Source organism: Acinonyx jubatus, chromosome B3 (genome assembly GCF_027475565.1).
Source record: "Acinonyx jubatus isolate Ajub_Pintada_27869175 chromosome B3, VMU_Ajub_asm_v1.0, whole genome shotgun sequence".
NCBI classification, from domain to species: domain Eukaryota; kingdom Metazoa; phylum Chordata; class Mammalia; order Carnivora; family Felidae; genus Acinonyx; species Acinonyx jubatus.
In genome coordinates, this window is record NC_069386.1 from 139,908,667 (window position 1) to 139,921,784 (window position 13,118).

At 51.7% G+C, this 13,118-nt stretch overlaps 2 protein-coding genes across 14 annotated transcripts in view; one reads left to right on the plus strand and one right to left on the minus strand.

The window, feature by feature from the left end:
* WARS1 (tryptophanyl-tRNA synthetase 1) overlaps window positions 1-6,132 on the minus strand; it is a 31,821-nt gene extending 25,689 nt beyond the window's left edge. The window contains exon 1 of one of the 2 annotated variants that reach the window (XM_015087924.3): window positions 5,998-6,132. The gene's annotated coding sequence lies outside the window, so the exon portion shown is untranslated. Of the gene's footprint in view, window positions 1-4,988; window positions 5,269-5,997 lie in introns of those variants that run through there. The other variant, XM_015087923.3, reaches the window with a different exon arrangement.
* The window catches only part of WDR25 (WD repeat domain 25), a 139,386-nt gene continuing 132,357 nt past the window's right edge, over window positions 6,090-13,118 (plus strand). For 2 of the 12 annotated variants that reach the window (XM_027066617.2, XM_053224943.1), the window contains exons 1-2: window positions 6,102-6,230; window positions 9,683-10,529. In XM_027066617.2, the coding sequence (XP_026922418.1) occupies window positions 9,723-10,529 (807 nt within the window). In that variant the 5' untranslated portion in view covers window positions 6,102-6,230; window positions 9,683-9,722. Of the gene's footprint in view, window positions 6,240-6,260; window positions 6,566-7,082; window positions 7,235-9,682; window positions 10,530-13,118 lie in introns of those variants that run through there. The other 10 variants (XM_053224941.1, XM_053224940.1, XM_027066614.2 and 7 more) reach the window with 10 other exon arrangements.

The following is a 13,118-nucleotide window of genomic DNA, read 5'->3' on the forward strand; positions in this document are numbered from 1 at the left end:
GCACAGGAAGGATGCATGTTTGTTCAGGGAGCAAACACCAAAGTGTTTTAACAAACCTAAGTCCACTAGAGCTAAAAACATTTGGCAAACTGCTATTTACTCTTTATCTTAATTGTGCCGGGGATGAGTTTCCAGGCCTTTGCAGCCACAACCAACATACGGCTGAACAAACGGCTTTCTCTGCCAGCCAGCTGCTCTGTTCTCAGCTGAAGCGAGGTGGGGTGGAGGGCAGGGCCTTATCTGTCCCGGGCTCCAAACGGGGAAAAAACTATACATAGCCCGACCATTCTATGTGCTGACTAACTTCACTGCAGACCTCTGAAGAAGGTGTACCGGCACCTTTTAGTAGTTATTATTTTCTGTTAACCTTGAAAAAGGTGGGACACAAGGCAGGCCACCCAGTGTCGCCTTGGAGCAGAGACCAGCCACAGTCAGTCCCCTTTTGGGTCAGTGTCCGCTTCCTCATCTGTCAAGTGGCACCATCAGGAACCTCTCCACCTACCTTGAGGGCTGCTCTCAAGAAGAAATGAGGAAAAACCAGCTGGTAGCCTTTCATAAACTAAAACAAGATATACACCTATCACGAGTGCTGTCGTCAGGGTTCCGGGGCTCGGCCGAACCCCAGCTCCATCTATGACTTGCAGCTGTACCTTGAGTGAGGACAGGACAATGACAATGGGCTGTGCCAGAGCAGCTAACTCCCGGCACCTCCGTACCTGCTACTTTTCTGAGCACCTTATACACATCTGCTTGCGGAAGCTTCACGGCAATCCTGTGAGACAGATCTGTTGTCTCCATTTTACGGATGAGCCAACCGAGGCACAGAGAGGTTATAAAACTTCCCCGAGATAACACGAGCAGTAGAGACGGGACATAAGCTCAAGCAGCTGCAGCTTACACCCTCCAAAGCTGTCCTACACGTTCCCTGACTGCGAGGAGTCTCAGCTTCTCGACCGTGAGGTGCAGCTGATGGTAACACTACCTGCAGGACTGGTGTGTGGATGGAGTGTGACAGTGTGGGTTAACAGACAGTCCAGGACAGCATTAGCCCCGTGGCAGAGGTTCAATAAATGACTATTTTGTGTCTGTTTACGTTTTTTTCTATTAACTCTCTGAACCAAACACACAAACTTGAGGGGTAATTTTTTTTTTTTTTTTTTTTTTAAGTAAGCTTCACGCCCAGCATGGAGCCCAACGCAGGGCTTGAACTCACAACCCCGAGATCAAGACCCAAGCTGAGAGCAGGCCGAATGCTTAACCGGCTGAGCCACCCAGTAAACACTACTTGTGGGGTTCAAATTCACGACCCCACGATTAAGAGTTGCATGCTCTACCAACTGTGCCAGCCAGGTGCCTCAAGGGGTTATTTATTTATTTATTAATATTTATTTATTTTCGAGAGAGAGAGAGAGAGAGAGAGAGAGAGAGACGGAGCATAAGCAGGGGAGGGGCAGAGAGAGAGGGAGACGCAGAATCCGAAGCAGGCTCCAGGCTCTGAGCTGTCAGCACAGAATCCGATGTGGGGCTCGAATCCATGAACCTTGAGATCATGACCTCAGCCAAAGTTGGATGCTTGACTGACTGAGCCACCCAGGCGCCCCAGGGGTAATTTATTTTTTATCAATTTGTTAAATGTTTACTTAAGAAGTATATAAATTTTAACTAGGCCAATTTTTATATAAGTCAATGAAACTGTAATACTGAAACCAGGATGAGACAATAGTCAGTTTCTTTTCCCCCCTTGCTGAGAATCACCTCAATTCCCAGAAAAGGAAGTCGGGTGAAATGATTGTTTCAGATAACAAAGCCCCAGTTTAGGGAAGCTTATAAAAAAGATAAGAAATGCGGAAGAGCCTCTGGGGAGCACCTGTGAGGACAAACACTGAGGCTCGTATCAGATCACAATCAAAGGGATGAAAACCACTTCTAGCCACAAATGGCCAAACATCACATCCCATGGCATAGTATATGCTCTGCATTAGCAGATGAGAGGCTGATGGCCCAGGGAAGTTAGAACCAGCCCCTGAGGTTCCACTGCCAGGGTAGCTAAGCCGGGACCTGATGCCAAAGCTCCTCTAAGCTGTGTGCTCTCTCAGAATTCCAGCCGCTCCCCATGCCTGGAATGTGATAACCTCCTCTTCATGCACACTTCCTGTTATCTTACTAACTCAGACCTCAGCTCTTTTCAGCAGCCCTTCCTGACTCCTGCGCCTCTGGGGCCAAGCTGATCCCCCTGTCGTCGGTGGTCCCCAAGCATTTTGTTAGTAACTCTACCAGGGCACTCACACTGCATTTACTTATTCACATCTTCTCCACTAGACAGTGAAAGCAGGCACCGGGCTTTCTCTTCCATGTGCTTCTAGTGCCTCATATGCAGCAGTTTATCAGCATTTATTGAATTAATCAGTCTCATCAGTCACCCAGTTCAATCTTCACCATAAGGTTTACATCCTTATGTTATCTTCACAAGTGCTTTTCCCACTTTAAGGTAGACTTCCCCCATGTGGACTTTAAACAGCCTCATTTTTTTTTTTTTTTTAAATATGCCACTTTGGCAAATTGATTATTTAAAAAAATTTTTTTTAACATTTATTTATTTTTGAGAGTCAGAGAGAGACAGAGCGTGAGTGGGGGAGGGGCAGAGAGAGAGGGAGACGCAGAATCCGAAGCAGGCTCCAGGCTCTGAGCTGTTAGCACAGAGCCCGATGCGGGACTCGAACTCACGCACCATGAGATCACGACCTGAGCCGAAGTCAGATGCTTAACCACTGAGCCACCCAGGCGCCCCTAAACAGCCTCATTTTTAGCATCCTATCATGGAGCTGAGCCTGCCAGGATTTGGGAAGGGCCAGGCTGATGGCATGGCACCTACTCCAGGTTTCACACTCCCAGTTTGGTTTCTTTCCCCACTACTAACATCCGCCTACCATCCTGGTCACTCTCTTTGGAATTCCCTTTGCTTTATCCCGGTCCTTCCAAACACATGGTGTCTGCCATAAAAGGAAACTGGTGACAGCAGTAAGGTTCTAAAGTCTGTGGGTAGGGCTAAAAGCAAGTACAGATCAGAATTACCCCTAAAAAATTCCTAAGGAAAGCACCAGGTAGGACAACGGGGTGAGGCCTGGACAGATAATCTCCCCGCTACAATGGAGCAGATTACTGTAGAGAATCAGCTAGATGAATGGAGTCTGTGCTTAGGGTCCATAACGTAGGGAAAAATATGTCTTTCCATAGCAAAATTCCATTTGAGAGAAGCACACGGGAGCTAAATCTGATGAGACAACGGCAGATGAGGTCTCCCCGCTCTTGTGATGGGGAGGCAGACAGTGCATGGGAACCACCCACACGATAAACTGTGCGTGTGTGTATGATGCAACCTCAGTGATGAGACAACAGAACAAAACCTCTTCTGTTTCAGGCACCCACCCAGCTACCACCGTCTCATGTGCACGCTGTCCTTTTCTCTCACGTCTAGTTGACATGACCTAGAATGAAGTTTAACTTTGGAGGTTTTTACCCCAGAGTTCAGCATGCCTGAAATGACATGCACGCTAGCATATGCGTGGTTTTCAGCAGAGCAATCAGGTTCCAGAGTATCCAGGTTACTTCTACAATGGGGTCTGAGATGCCAAAAGCATACAGACAACTGTCTTGGTGTTTACTGCTTAAACTGCAAGGAGGGCTTTGAATCTTTGTATGTATATATAGAGAGAGCGAGAGGTGGGTGGGGGAGAGAGGGGCAGAGGGAGAGAGAAAATCTTAAGCAGGCTCCAGGCTCATCACAGAGCCTGACTCGGGGCTCGATCCCACGACCCCGGGATTGTGACCTGAGCCGAATCAAAAGTGAAACGCTCAATCAACTGAGCCACCCAGGCAGCCTTGAATCTTTCTTAAGGAGAGTTGTTTTATCTGCTTAACAAATCCTACGATCTAAAGCAAAGAAACAAAGCTATCATCTGTCGAGTAACCTATCATCCCCTCCGAAAAAAGTATTGGGACCGGAAAGAGCAGAACTACATACTCCATAGCAGACCACAGTGCACCTTTAAAGAAAAAGTCAAGAGCTCTTAAAAATTAATTCTCAATTCCTCTTTTTAGAGAACTTGAATCTTGTGCTCATTTTGACAGGTTCCGCTGTTCCGGAGGGGCATAACAGGCACCTGAGGAAACTGGCTGCTTTTGGGGTGAGGAACAGAAAGTGATAGAACTCTTTAACTGAAAAACAGGACTTGGGCCATAATGAAATCATCTCACGGAGGATCAGAACACTCTGCAATCTGGGGAAAGGGGGCACAAACACAGCCAATTCTAGAGCAGCCGGGAAGAGCAGACGACCCAGGAGTTTCTGGACGGCTGGAATACCACCAGGAGGTGGGTTACCATCCCTCACATCCTGGCCCCGGAGTGTGGGTGACAACAGCTTTGTTGTTCCCAGAGGACAGGAAAGTGACCGGTAGAGCAAGGAGTTCTTTAACACTTGGAACCCTGGGACAGATTATGTGCACCTTTTCTTTGTTAAATGCGGGGAAGAGAGGTAATTTCCCCCTTCAAATGATAAAATGTACGTGATCTTCAAATCTCCCCTTCAAATAAAACGTACGTGACGCAAAGAAGACGTCAACATACAAGAAGCCGGCCGAAGACAACTGGCGTGTCACAATGAGAATGCTGACACGTTAGGGTACCGACGGTGTAAGGAGTCCTCGTCAGTGAGACACAGGACAGCCAACACAGAAGTGTGGCAAGTCAAGCTATAAATCCAAACAGGCAACTGCTCCCCCGAGATCTCCATCCCCTGGGGAAGCCGTGAACCACATACACTTGGGTCAACGGGATGAAATACGACGCACGCTCGATAAGCCCTGATTCTGGGAGAGACCACTCCTCACCTCCCCTGCCCCGCCCCAGCCCAGGTTTCCAGCACTTTGGTAAAAGGCTGGCAAAAAATACCAATAAGCTCCAAGCCTGGCAAAGATGGCAATACATACCCAGGTTGTGGGAGACACTGCAGAGGTGGCCACTGGTCACGCCGGGCAGTTGAGGAGCTGAGACTGCCCTGTACAGCCAGCGGTCTTCTTTAATAGTCTTCCCCTGTTTCTTTCAGTTTCCTTTTTAGTAAAAGGCTCTTCTCTGTTTTTTTTTTTTTTTTTTTTTCCTGTTTACCCCACTCTTCAGCTATTTGCACGTAGGGTTTTTTTTTTTTAAAGAAATCACTCAGTTTCTCGGAAACACTTGAGATTCTTGACCAACCTCTTTGAGGAGACTGTCCAATCAGGGGTGGGTGGGGTGGGTGGGGACCAATGAAACCCTCTTGAGAAACGAGTCGTTAGCCGGTCATTGCATCAGCCACCCCATACATTCCCTAGACTGGCCTCCGTATAACCTCTCCACCCTCTTCCTCTTCCCCACCCAAGCATCAGTGTGAGTAAGTGTTATGTGTAGCCGTGGAGAGGCCGAACGGCGACTGTGCCTTCCCTGCAGGTGTTCACTGAGGCAGCGCAATGCAGTGGAAAGATCATGAGTTCTGGGGTCAGACGGGCCTGGGTTTCAATCCCAGCTCGGGCATCTCAACACCTTGGGCAAGTCACATTACCTCTCTGCTTCATCCTCGGTTTCCTCATCTGTGAAATGGGCATAAAGAAGCCTCCTAACTTTACCGTGGAGGGGACTAAGTACGATACCAGAGGCAAAGCCCCCGGCACGTGGCAGAGCCCCGTTAAAAGTGGGGGCTTCTCGCCATGGGGAAAGGGAAGAGGTAGGAGACGATGCAGGGTCGGTGCCGGCAGGAGTGGGCGACAGACGGGGACGCCGGCGCTGGGAGGAAGGGGGCGAGGGGCGCCGTGCCAGCCTCCGCGCCCCTCGTGGTGCCAGAACCCGGCGGGCAGCGAGCCGGGCTCTGAGGAGGATACTCCGGGCCCTCGCCTGCAGGCGGCTCCGGGAGGGCCAGGTCTTCCGGCACCGCCCCGGCCTCCCGCCCTCCCTCATCCCCTCACTTACCGGCCCAGCCGGGCCCTTCAGCGCCGCCGGCTCAGCCACGGACGGCCTCCTGGGCGTCCTTGGAAACTCCTTCCGGCCGGAACCACTTCCGGCCAGGCTGCACCCTCATTGGCTGTTCGCGCGGGGGCAGGACGGAGGCCGCGGGTGATTGGTTGGAGGCCCCGGCACCAGCGGAACGCGACTGGGCTGCGGTGTGCCGGCGGGACTGCCTCCGGGAGGACCGAGCGCTTCCGGTGCGTGTGGTGAGCGGCGGGCCCGGGGGCGGGAGAGGGCTGGAACCCCGCGGCGGCGGCGGCGGCGGTCGGAGAGCACCACACCCCTCAGCGCGGGCCTTTCTCCGTCCCTCGCCCGTCCTTCATCGCTGCTGCCTTCCGGATGCGCGGTGCTCTGGACCAGCCTCACCTCCAGCTCTTGACAGCTCGGCTAACTTCTATTCATCCTTCAAAACCCATCTCTGGTCGTATCTTCTTTGTTGCCTTCCTCGGTCTGTAGCCTCCGGCGCAGGATCCGTGTTCTGTGTTTAATCGCTGTACACACCAGACCCAACATAAGGCTTGGCACAGAGTAGGTAATCAGGATATGTTTGTTGAAGGAGAATATCCTATTTCTTTTACTTTTCTCTGTGCCCCCCTCCCACCAGGTTGCATTTCACAAATATTTCTAGATGCTGGGGATCAAACAGTGAACAAAACACAAGGAGTCTTGTCCTCGTGGAGCTGACGTGCTAGTGACTCTCAGGGCCACTCCCCCGTTTTGTAGCCTCCTTTCTCCAATGCTCTTACCTTTCTCCCTGTACCTCTTTGTCTTAGTTGAACGTCCCCACACCATGAAAGATTTTCCCTTGTTTCCCCATTTGCCTTAGAAACAAAAAAGGCAGCACCTCCCCCCCCCCCCTAAAGTTTCTGTTGTTCCTGATGTTTCCCATTCTTTTCCACTTTTGCATGTTTTTCTTGAATCACCCTTGCCTCCTTCTCTGTTGCCCCATTTGATTAGTTTTGCTGTTTCATTCTCCAGTGCTTCTCACCACCTCTGTTCCCTCACCTCCTCCAGAGCATTAATCGCTCGGATGTCACCGTTTGTCTTAGGTCTGCCTCGGCCACCCTAGAGGAAACTGCAGCCCCAAGCTCACCGCCACCTGTACTGTCCTGTTTTACTTTTCTCCTTAGGATTTCGTACTACGTCACACCCTGTATTTCACCTGATTATGGTCTGTCTCTCCCGCCGGCATGTGAGCATGGTGAGCACGGGGCATCCTTCACTGTGTCGCTTGCTACGGTGTGCTTGGGGTGGGGCTTGGTGAGTAGCCCATGCTCCATCAATATCGAATAAATGAACGACGCGTCCACGAAGCAGGTAGTGTTGGGAGCCTTATCATCCACGCTTCTGCATTCATTCAGTCCTTGCTGCCTTGCCTTGTTAGGAAGTGGGCTAATGGGCCCCAGCCCCACTACTCTCTGATCTTTTGCCGTAGACCTCTTTTGAAATTCCAGCCATCGGCCTCTCTTTTCTTTAAGTTGACCGCTGCAGAAAACTAGGTGGGCGGGATTCCATCTCACGGCTGGGCACAGACACCCTGCTGGTGGGAACCTGGTGGGTTCCCTGTGACAGGAAGGAATGGCATGCTGTGGTGTGTGGTGCTGTGCACAGGAGCCGAGACAGGTGAGAGGTCTCATCAGGATGAGCCTCAGCACCAGGCTAAGTATGTAGAGAGCAGAAATGCCAAGTTGTTTGCAGAGCACAGTCCGTTAGTTTATAATTAGTCCTTTACATTAGTTCTGCTTGAGATACGCTGGCCAGTTATAGAAGTTTTATTTTACCTGCCTAGATTGGGCTGCAGGTGGAGGTGCAAGTTTTGGAGGAGGTAGACTACAGACATTTGTTGAATGAAGACGTAGCGTGTTAGGCAGTGGGACCCTTCAGGTGATGGGTACCCTTTGGTACCCACCGCCCAGGGAAAGAGCTGGTGGTAGGCTGTCTGGAGTGGCTTAACAGAGGACCCAGAGGGAATCTCTGGTGCTGACCTGACCCCATGTGTGGGAGTAGGTGTTCAGTGTGGTACAGTAAGGTAGGGCAGGGTGGGGCGTTCTTGGAAGTTGGTGGGTTGCCAAGTTTTAGCGCTGCTCCACTGCGCCATCTGCTGTCCTGGATGTGCTGGGCATCCCTGTCTTCCTCCTGACTGTGCTTCGTCTTAAAAGCACTGAATGGGGCAGAGAAAGACAGATATCCTATGTTTTCACTCATATGTGGATCCTGAGAAACTTAACAGCAGACCATGGGGGAGGGGAAGGGGGGAAAAAGTTACAGAGAGGGAAGGAGGCAAACCATAAGAGACTCTTAAATACTGAGAACAAACTGAGTGTTCATGGGGGTTGAGGGAGGGGGGAAAGTGGGTGATGGACATTGAGGAGGGCACCTGTTGGGATGAGCACTGGGTGTTGTATGGAAACCAATTGGACAATAAATTATACTTAATATATATAAAAAAACATTGAAGGGGACTCCAGACTGAAGTACTTCTTTCTAGAAACTAGGTGGCAGAAATTTATTGTGTATGATGGCTCAGAATTTCAGGAAGAATCTTTTAAAGAATTTTTTAGAAGTTTATTTGTTTGTTTAGAGAGCGTGCACGCTTAAGTCGGGGAGGGGCAGAGAGAGAGGGAGACGGAATCACAAGCAGGCTCTGCACTGTCAGCTCGGAGCCTGATGTGGGGCTCAGACTCACAAACTGCGAGATCATGACTGAGCTCAAGCGAGGTGCTTAACTGACTGAGCCACCCAGGTGTCCCAGGAAGGATCTTTTAGAAAGGGGAGATTCACTGCTGTGTCAGTGTGTGTCTGGAGTGAAATTGGGGGATTCAGACCACACCTTCAAAACTGGGGGGGATTGGTTGCTTGAACACCCTAGTCTTGTGTTGTGGGTCTGTCTCCCCAGCTGGCTTGTTGTTGAGACAGGATATCTAGGCAGTGGGGGGCGAGGGTAAAGGAGGGACTGGAGCACAAGGGGTGGAGGAAGGTACGGGTGACATGCTTTTCCCACTTGGTGGGTTCTGGACCTCTTCCCATTTCAGTATTTTCAGACCTATCCTCAAAGGCCCAAATTGATCTTATGAAAGACATCTTAAAGTCCTGAATCTTTCTGTACAGGCAGCCTATCTCCATTTAGTCGGGTCCTCTTTTATGTCTTTCAATAAAGTTTTAGTTTTCTTCCTATAGATCTTGCTAATTTTTTGCTAAAGTTATTCCCAGATACTCCAGTCTTCATTTGAAAAAAATATATATATCTTCTCGTTTCGCCTGGTATGTAGAAAAGCCCTCATTTAAAAAAATGTTTTTTGATTTATTTTTTTTTAATGTTTATTTTGAGAGGTGGGGGCGTGAGCGGGGGAGGGGCAGAGAGAGAGAGGGAGACACAGAATCCGAAGCAGGCTCCAGGCTCCAAGCTGTCAGCACACAGCCCGACGTGAGGCTCGAACTCACGAACCGTGAGATCATGACCTGAACCCCAGTCGGATACTTAACCGACTGAGCCACCCTGGTGCCCCCAAAAAGCCCTCATTTTTTAATGTGTTTCTTCCTAGAGTTTTCCAATCATGGGTTTGCTAGGTGGCATGTTTTCTTTTAATTACGTGTGGTGGTAAATATTCTTCCTTGCGTATTTTCTGACATTTGACTTTTTTGGTCTTAGGTAGTTTGTCCTCCAACGATAGCGAGAAACTGTGTCTTCAATGGCCTCATTGGTGGCTTATGATGACTCAGAGTCAGAGGCTGAGACTGAACCTGCGGAAAGTTTTAATGCTGCCGGCCAGGTGAAGGACACCTCTGATGTGGTCAAACCTCGTGGGCAGGATTTTGCATCAGAAGCCCCAGGTGTGACAGAAGGGGCAGCACTGCCCACAAAGCACGGTTCTCATGAAGACCCAGCTGGCCATCGTCTCCCCCTGGTTCGGCTCTGGAGAAGTGACCCAGGATCTTGCCCCAGCCAGAGGCTACAGTGGCCCAGAACAGAGCCTGAAGCCACCTTCCCCACAGGCAAGCCTCCTCGACCTTCCCTGTGGACCAGCCACGTTCCAGCTGGCCATGTGCCCCTGGCAGCTGCCCGCTTTAAGCAGGTGAAACTCTCCTGGGGAACTTACGACTCCCCCGAGCCATCGTCCTGTGCCCAAACCAAATCTGAAACCCCAGGTAAAAATGGCAACTCTCTTCAGAGGAAAAGGTGTGAGGACTGTGTCGTGCCCTACACCCCCAAAAGATTAAGACAGTCGCAGGCATTAAGCACAGAAACAGGCGAGAGTAAAGATACGGAGGCACAGGGTCCCTCTGTGGGGCGTGCCCCGGCCCCTCTCTGTGTGGCCCCCAGAGTGTCCGAGTTTATTGAGCCATACTTGGACAGTCCGTATCGAGAAACCACGATTCCCAGGAAAGTGCTTTTCCACCTGAGAAGCCACAGGGGCCCCGTCAACAGCATTCAGTGGTGTCCAGTCTTCGCCAAGAGTCACATGCTTCTCTCAGCTTCCATGGATAAAACCTTCAAGGTAAGACTTGAGTGATCCCCCTTCTTCAGGGGCTCTTGGGAGTAAGCTGCCGGGGTATTTTGTTCTTCATGACAGTGAGGTAGGGGTGCTGCACGTTTCTATGGGGAAATTTGTATAACTCTCTCCGTCGTGTTTGAAAGTGTGTTCTCGGTGGCCCACCTTGGATTGCAGGTTCGTTTTGTCTGCTCTTCCCCGATGCCGCCTCGCCGAGGGCACCAGAGGGTACTAGTCCTTGTCCCTTGTGGGGACACTGAGGACGCGCAGGCACGCTGGAGCCCTGGGTGGGTGAGGTCGCTGAGCGAGGCCGTCAGAGTTTCGGAAAGCAGGCCCAGGACGAGTCCCGGGCTCCTGTGAACCACGTTGAGTGTTGAGCCTCGCCAGCTCCGTGCCAGGCGCCGTGCTGGTCCCTGGCCTCGTGATAGAGGCCGTGGACGAGGGGAGAGGCTCTCCCAGCCCTCGGCTCTGGAGTGTAAGGACCAAACTCTCAGTGGGATGCGAGTGCTTTGTGAACCCGCCGGGAGGGACAGCAGCCCGGTCTTGGGGGGCTTGGTGAAGGCTTCCAGAAGGAGGGGAAGGTTCATGTGGTGAAGGGGGTGAGATGCGGCAGAAGGATGTCTTTGGCTGTAAGCATGGAAGTCTTGAGGGGCCTGGTGGGGGTGAGGGTCCTGAGGTTAGGGAAGCGGGCAGGGGCCGGACCAGGGGATGGTTGCAGATGCCGTGGAGGACCTCCGGGTTCCACAGAAACTCTTTTTCCTCGTTGTTACCTATTGTATTGTATTGTATTGTATCGTATTGTATTGTATTGTATTGTATTTATTTTAATGTTTATTTTTCTTGAGAGAGAGAGAGAGAGACAGAGCACGAGCGGGGGAGGGGCAGAGAGAGAGGGGGAGATACAGAATCCGAAGCAGACTCCAGGCTCCAAGCTGTCAGCACAGAGCTTGACACGGGGCTCGAACTCGGGAACCACGAGATCATGACCTGAGCTGAAGTCGGACACTCAGCCGACTGAGCCCCCGGGTGACCCTCGTTGTTACTTATCTTAAAAGCTCCTGACATCACGTAGACTTCCAGCGAGCAGACCCCACGTACTCAGGTATGTCGTGCGGCGGGTGCGTCGCACCTCTGACCTGTCTCCAGCCCCTCCCCCTCACTCTCAGCAGCACCTAGGAAGTCACCTGTATGCAATAGGTGCCACATAAGTACGAGCTGAACGAATGCTTCCTGGAAAGAAAATGGCTTTGGAGTTGAGGGAACATGGCTTCAGATCCAGTCTTGCTACAGAGCACCTGGTCGACTGGTTGGCTGGCCCCACTTCCGGTCTGGTGTCTCCTCTGTAAAGGGCACAGTCATACCTGTGTCATGTGACCAGGTGAGCGAAACACTTACAAAACCCTGTCGCAGAGCTAGGTACCCCTCCAGGTGCTCGGTGAGTGTCAGCTTCCTCCCTCTATTTTCTTACTGTTCTGGAACCATCCTGCCCAGGACATTGTGCTTGCAAATTACGTTTTGAGCTTTTCTCCTAGGAGGCATTTTCTGAAATGAAGAAAGGAAACCTAAGGACAGTGAGGCTTTGAAATAAGCTAAATCGATGGGTATCGTTGTCATTTTTGAGTGACCAGTTTGGGTCATGAGCCCACTTATCTGTGTTCTCTTCTGGCGGGGCTAACAGAGTCTTTCGGGGACAGTGCCGCGCTCTTCCTTCGGTCTGAAGCCCAGGGACTTTACACTCGGGTCTTTGGTGCTTTTCCTGTGGGGGTGGGGGCTCAGGAGGCTTCCGGTGTCCCCAATGTGCCCTGTAACAGGCTTGGTTCAATCCCATGCTGCTGGGGCTTCTCAGTGCTCCTTCCTGAGAGGCTGCGCCCGTGGGGGGCCAAGTGCAGACTTGTCTCTTTCGTCCGAAGCACATCTGGGGGGTTTCTGGCGGGCTCGTATGGGCCTGTGTGGTGCCAGGCCGTGTCTGGCTGGAGTCACAGTGGTCTAGGCTCAGGGTCAGCTTTGTGACCTTGGGCAACACACTTAACCTCTCAGAGTCTGTTTCCCCCCCGATCACACGAGTCTATGAGACCTACACTTCTGAGATGGGACACGTGCCCAGGCACATGTGTCTGCAGCCCCCTGTCTAATGCCAGGCGCATGGTGCAGTTTGTGGAGGGAGTGTGGCTACGGGTGGGCCACCTGAGGGGCACGGGCAGCCCCCTTCTAGGACCTTGGGGGGAGGGGGCGGTCTGGCAGATGTTTGGCAGCACGGGCTGGAGGAGGAGGCGGCTCATTAGGAGGTTGCTGTGGGCAGAGACGGGTGGAGGGATTTAGGGCAGCAGGTCCAGAGGATACCTGCCACCTGCCCGCCCACCTGAGGGGTCGTGTCTGCTGATGGGAGGGGTGGGCTTGGAGTCCTGTGGGGACCGGTCTGTATGTGGCATCAGCGAGGGGCCCTGTGGGCCCCGCTTGGATCACTTTTGCCCAAGTTGAGGTTTTCTAAGCAGAGGCATCCTCACTCTAGTTTTTAAATGGAGCGCGTCTGAGTGAAACCATTGATTTGGGCTGTTTTGTTTGTTCTGTCGTGTAGTGAGTGTTTGTGGACTAGAT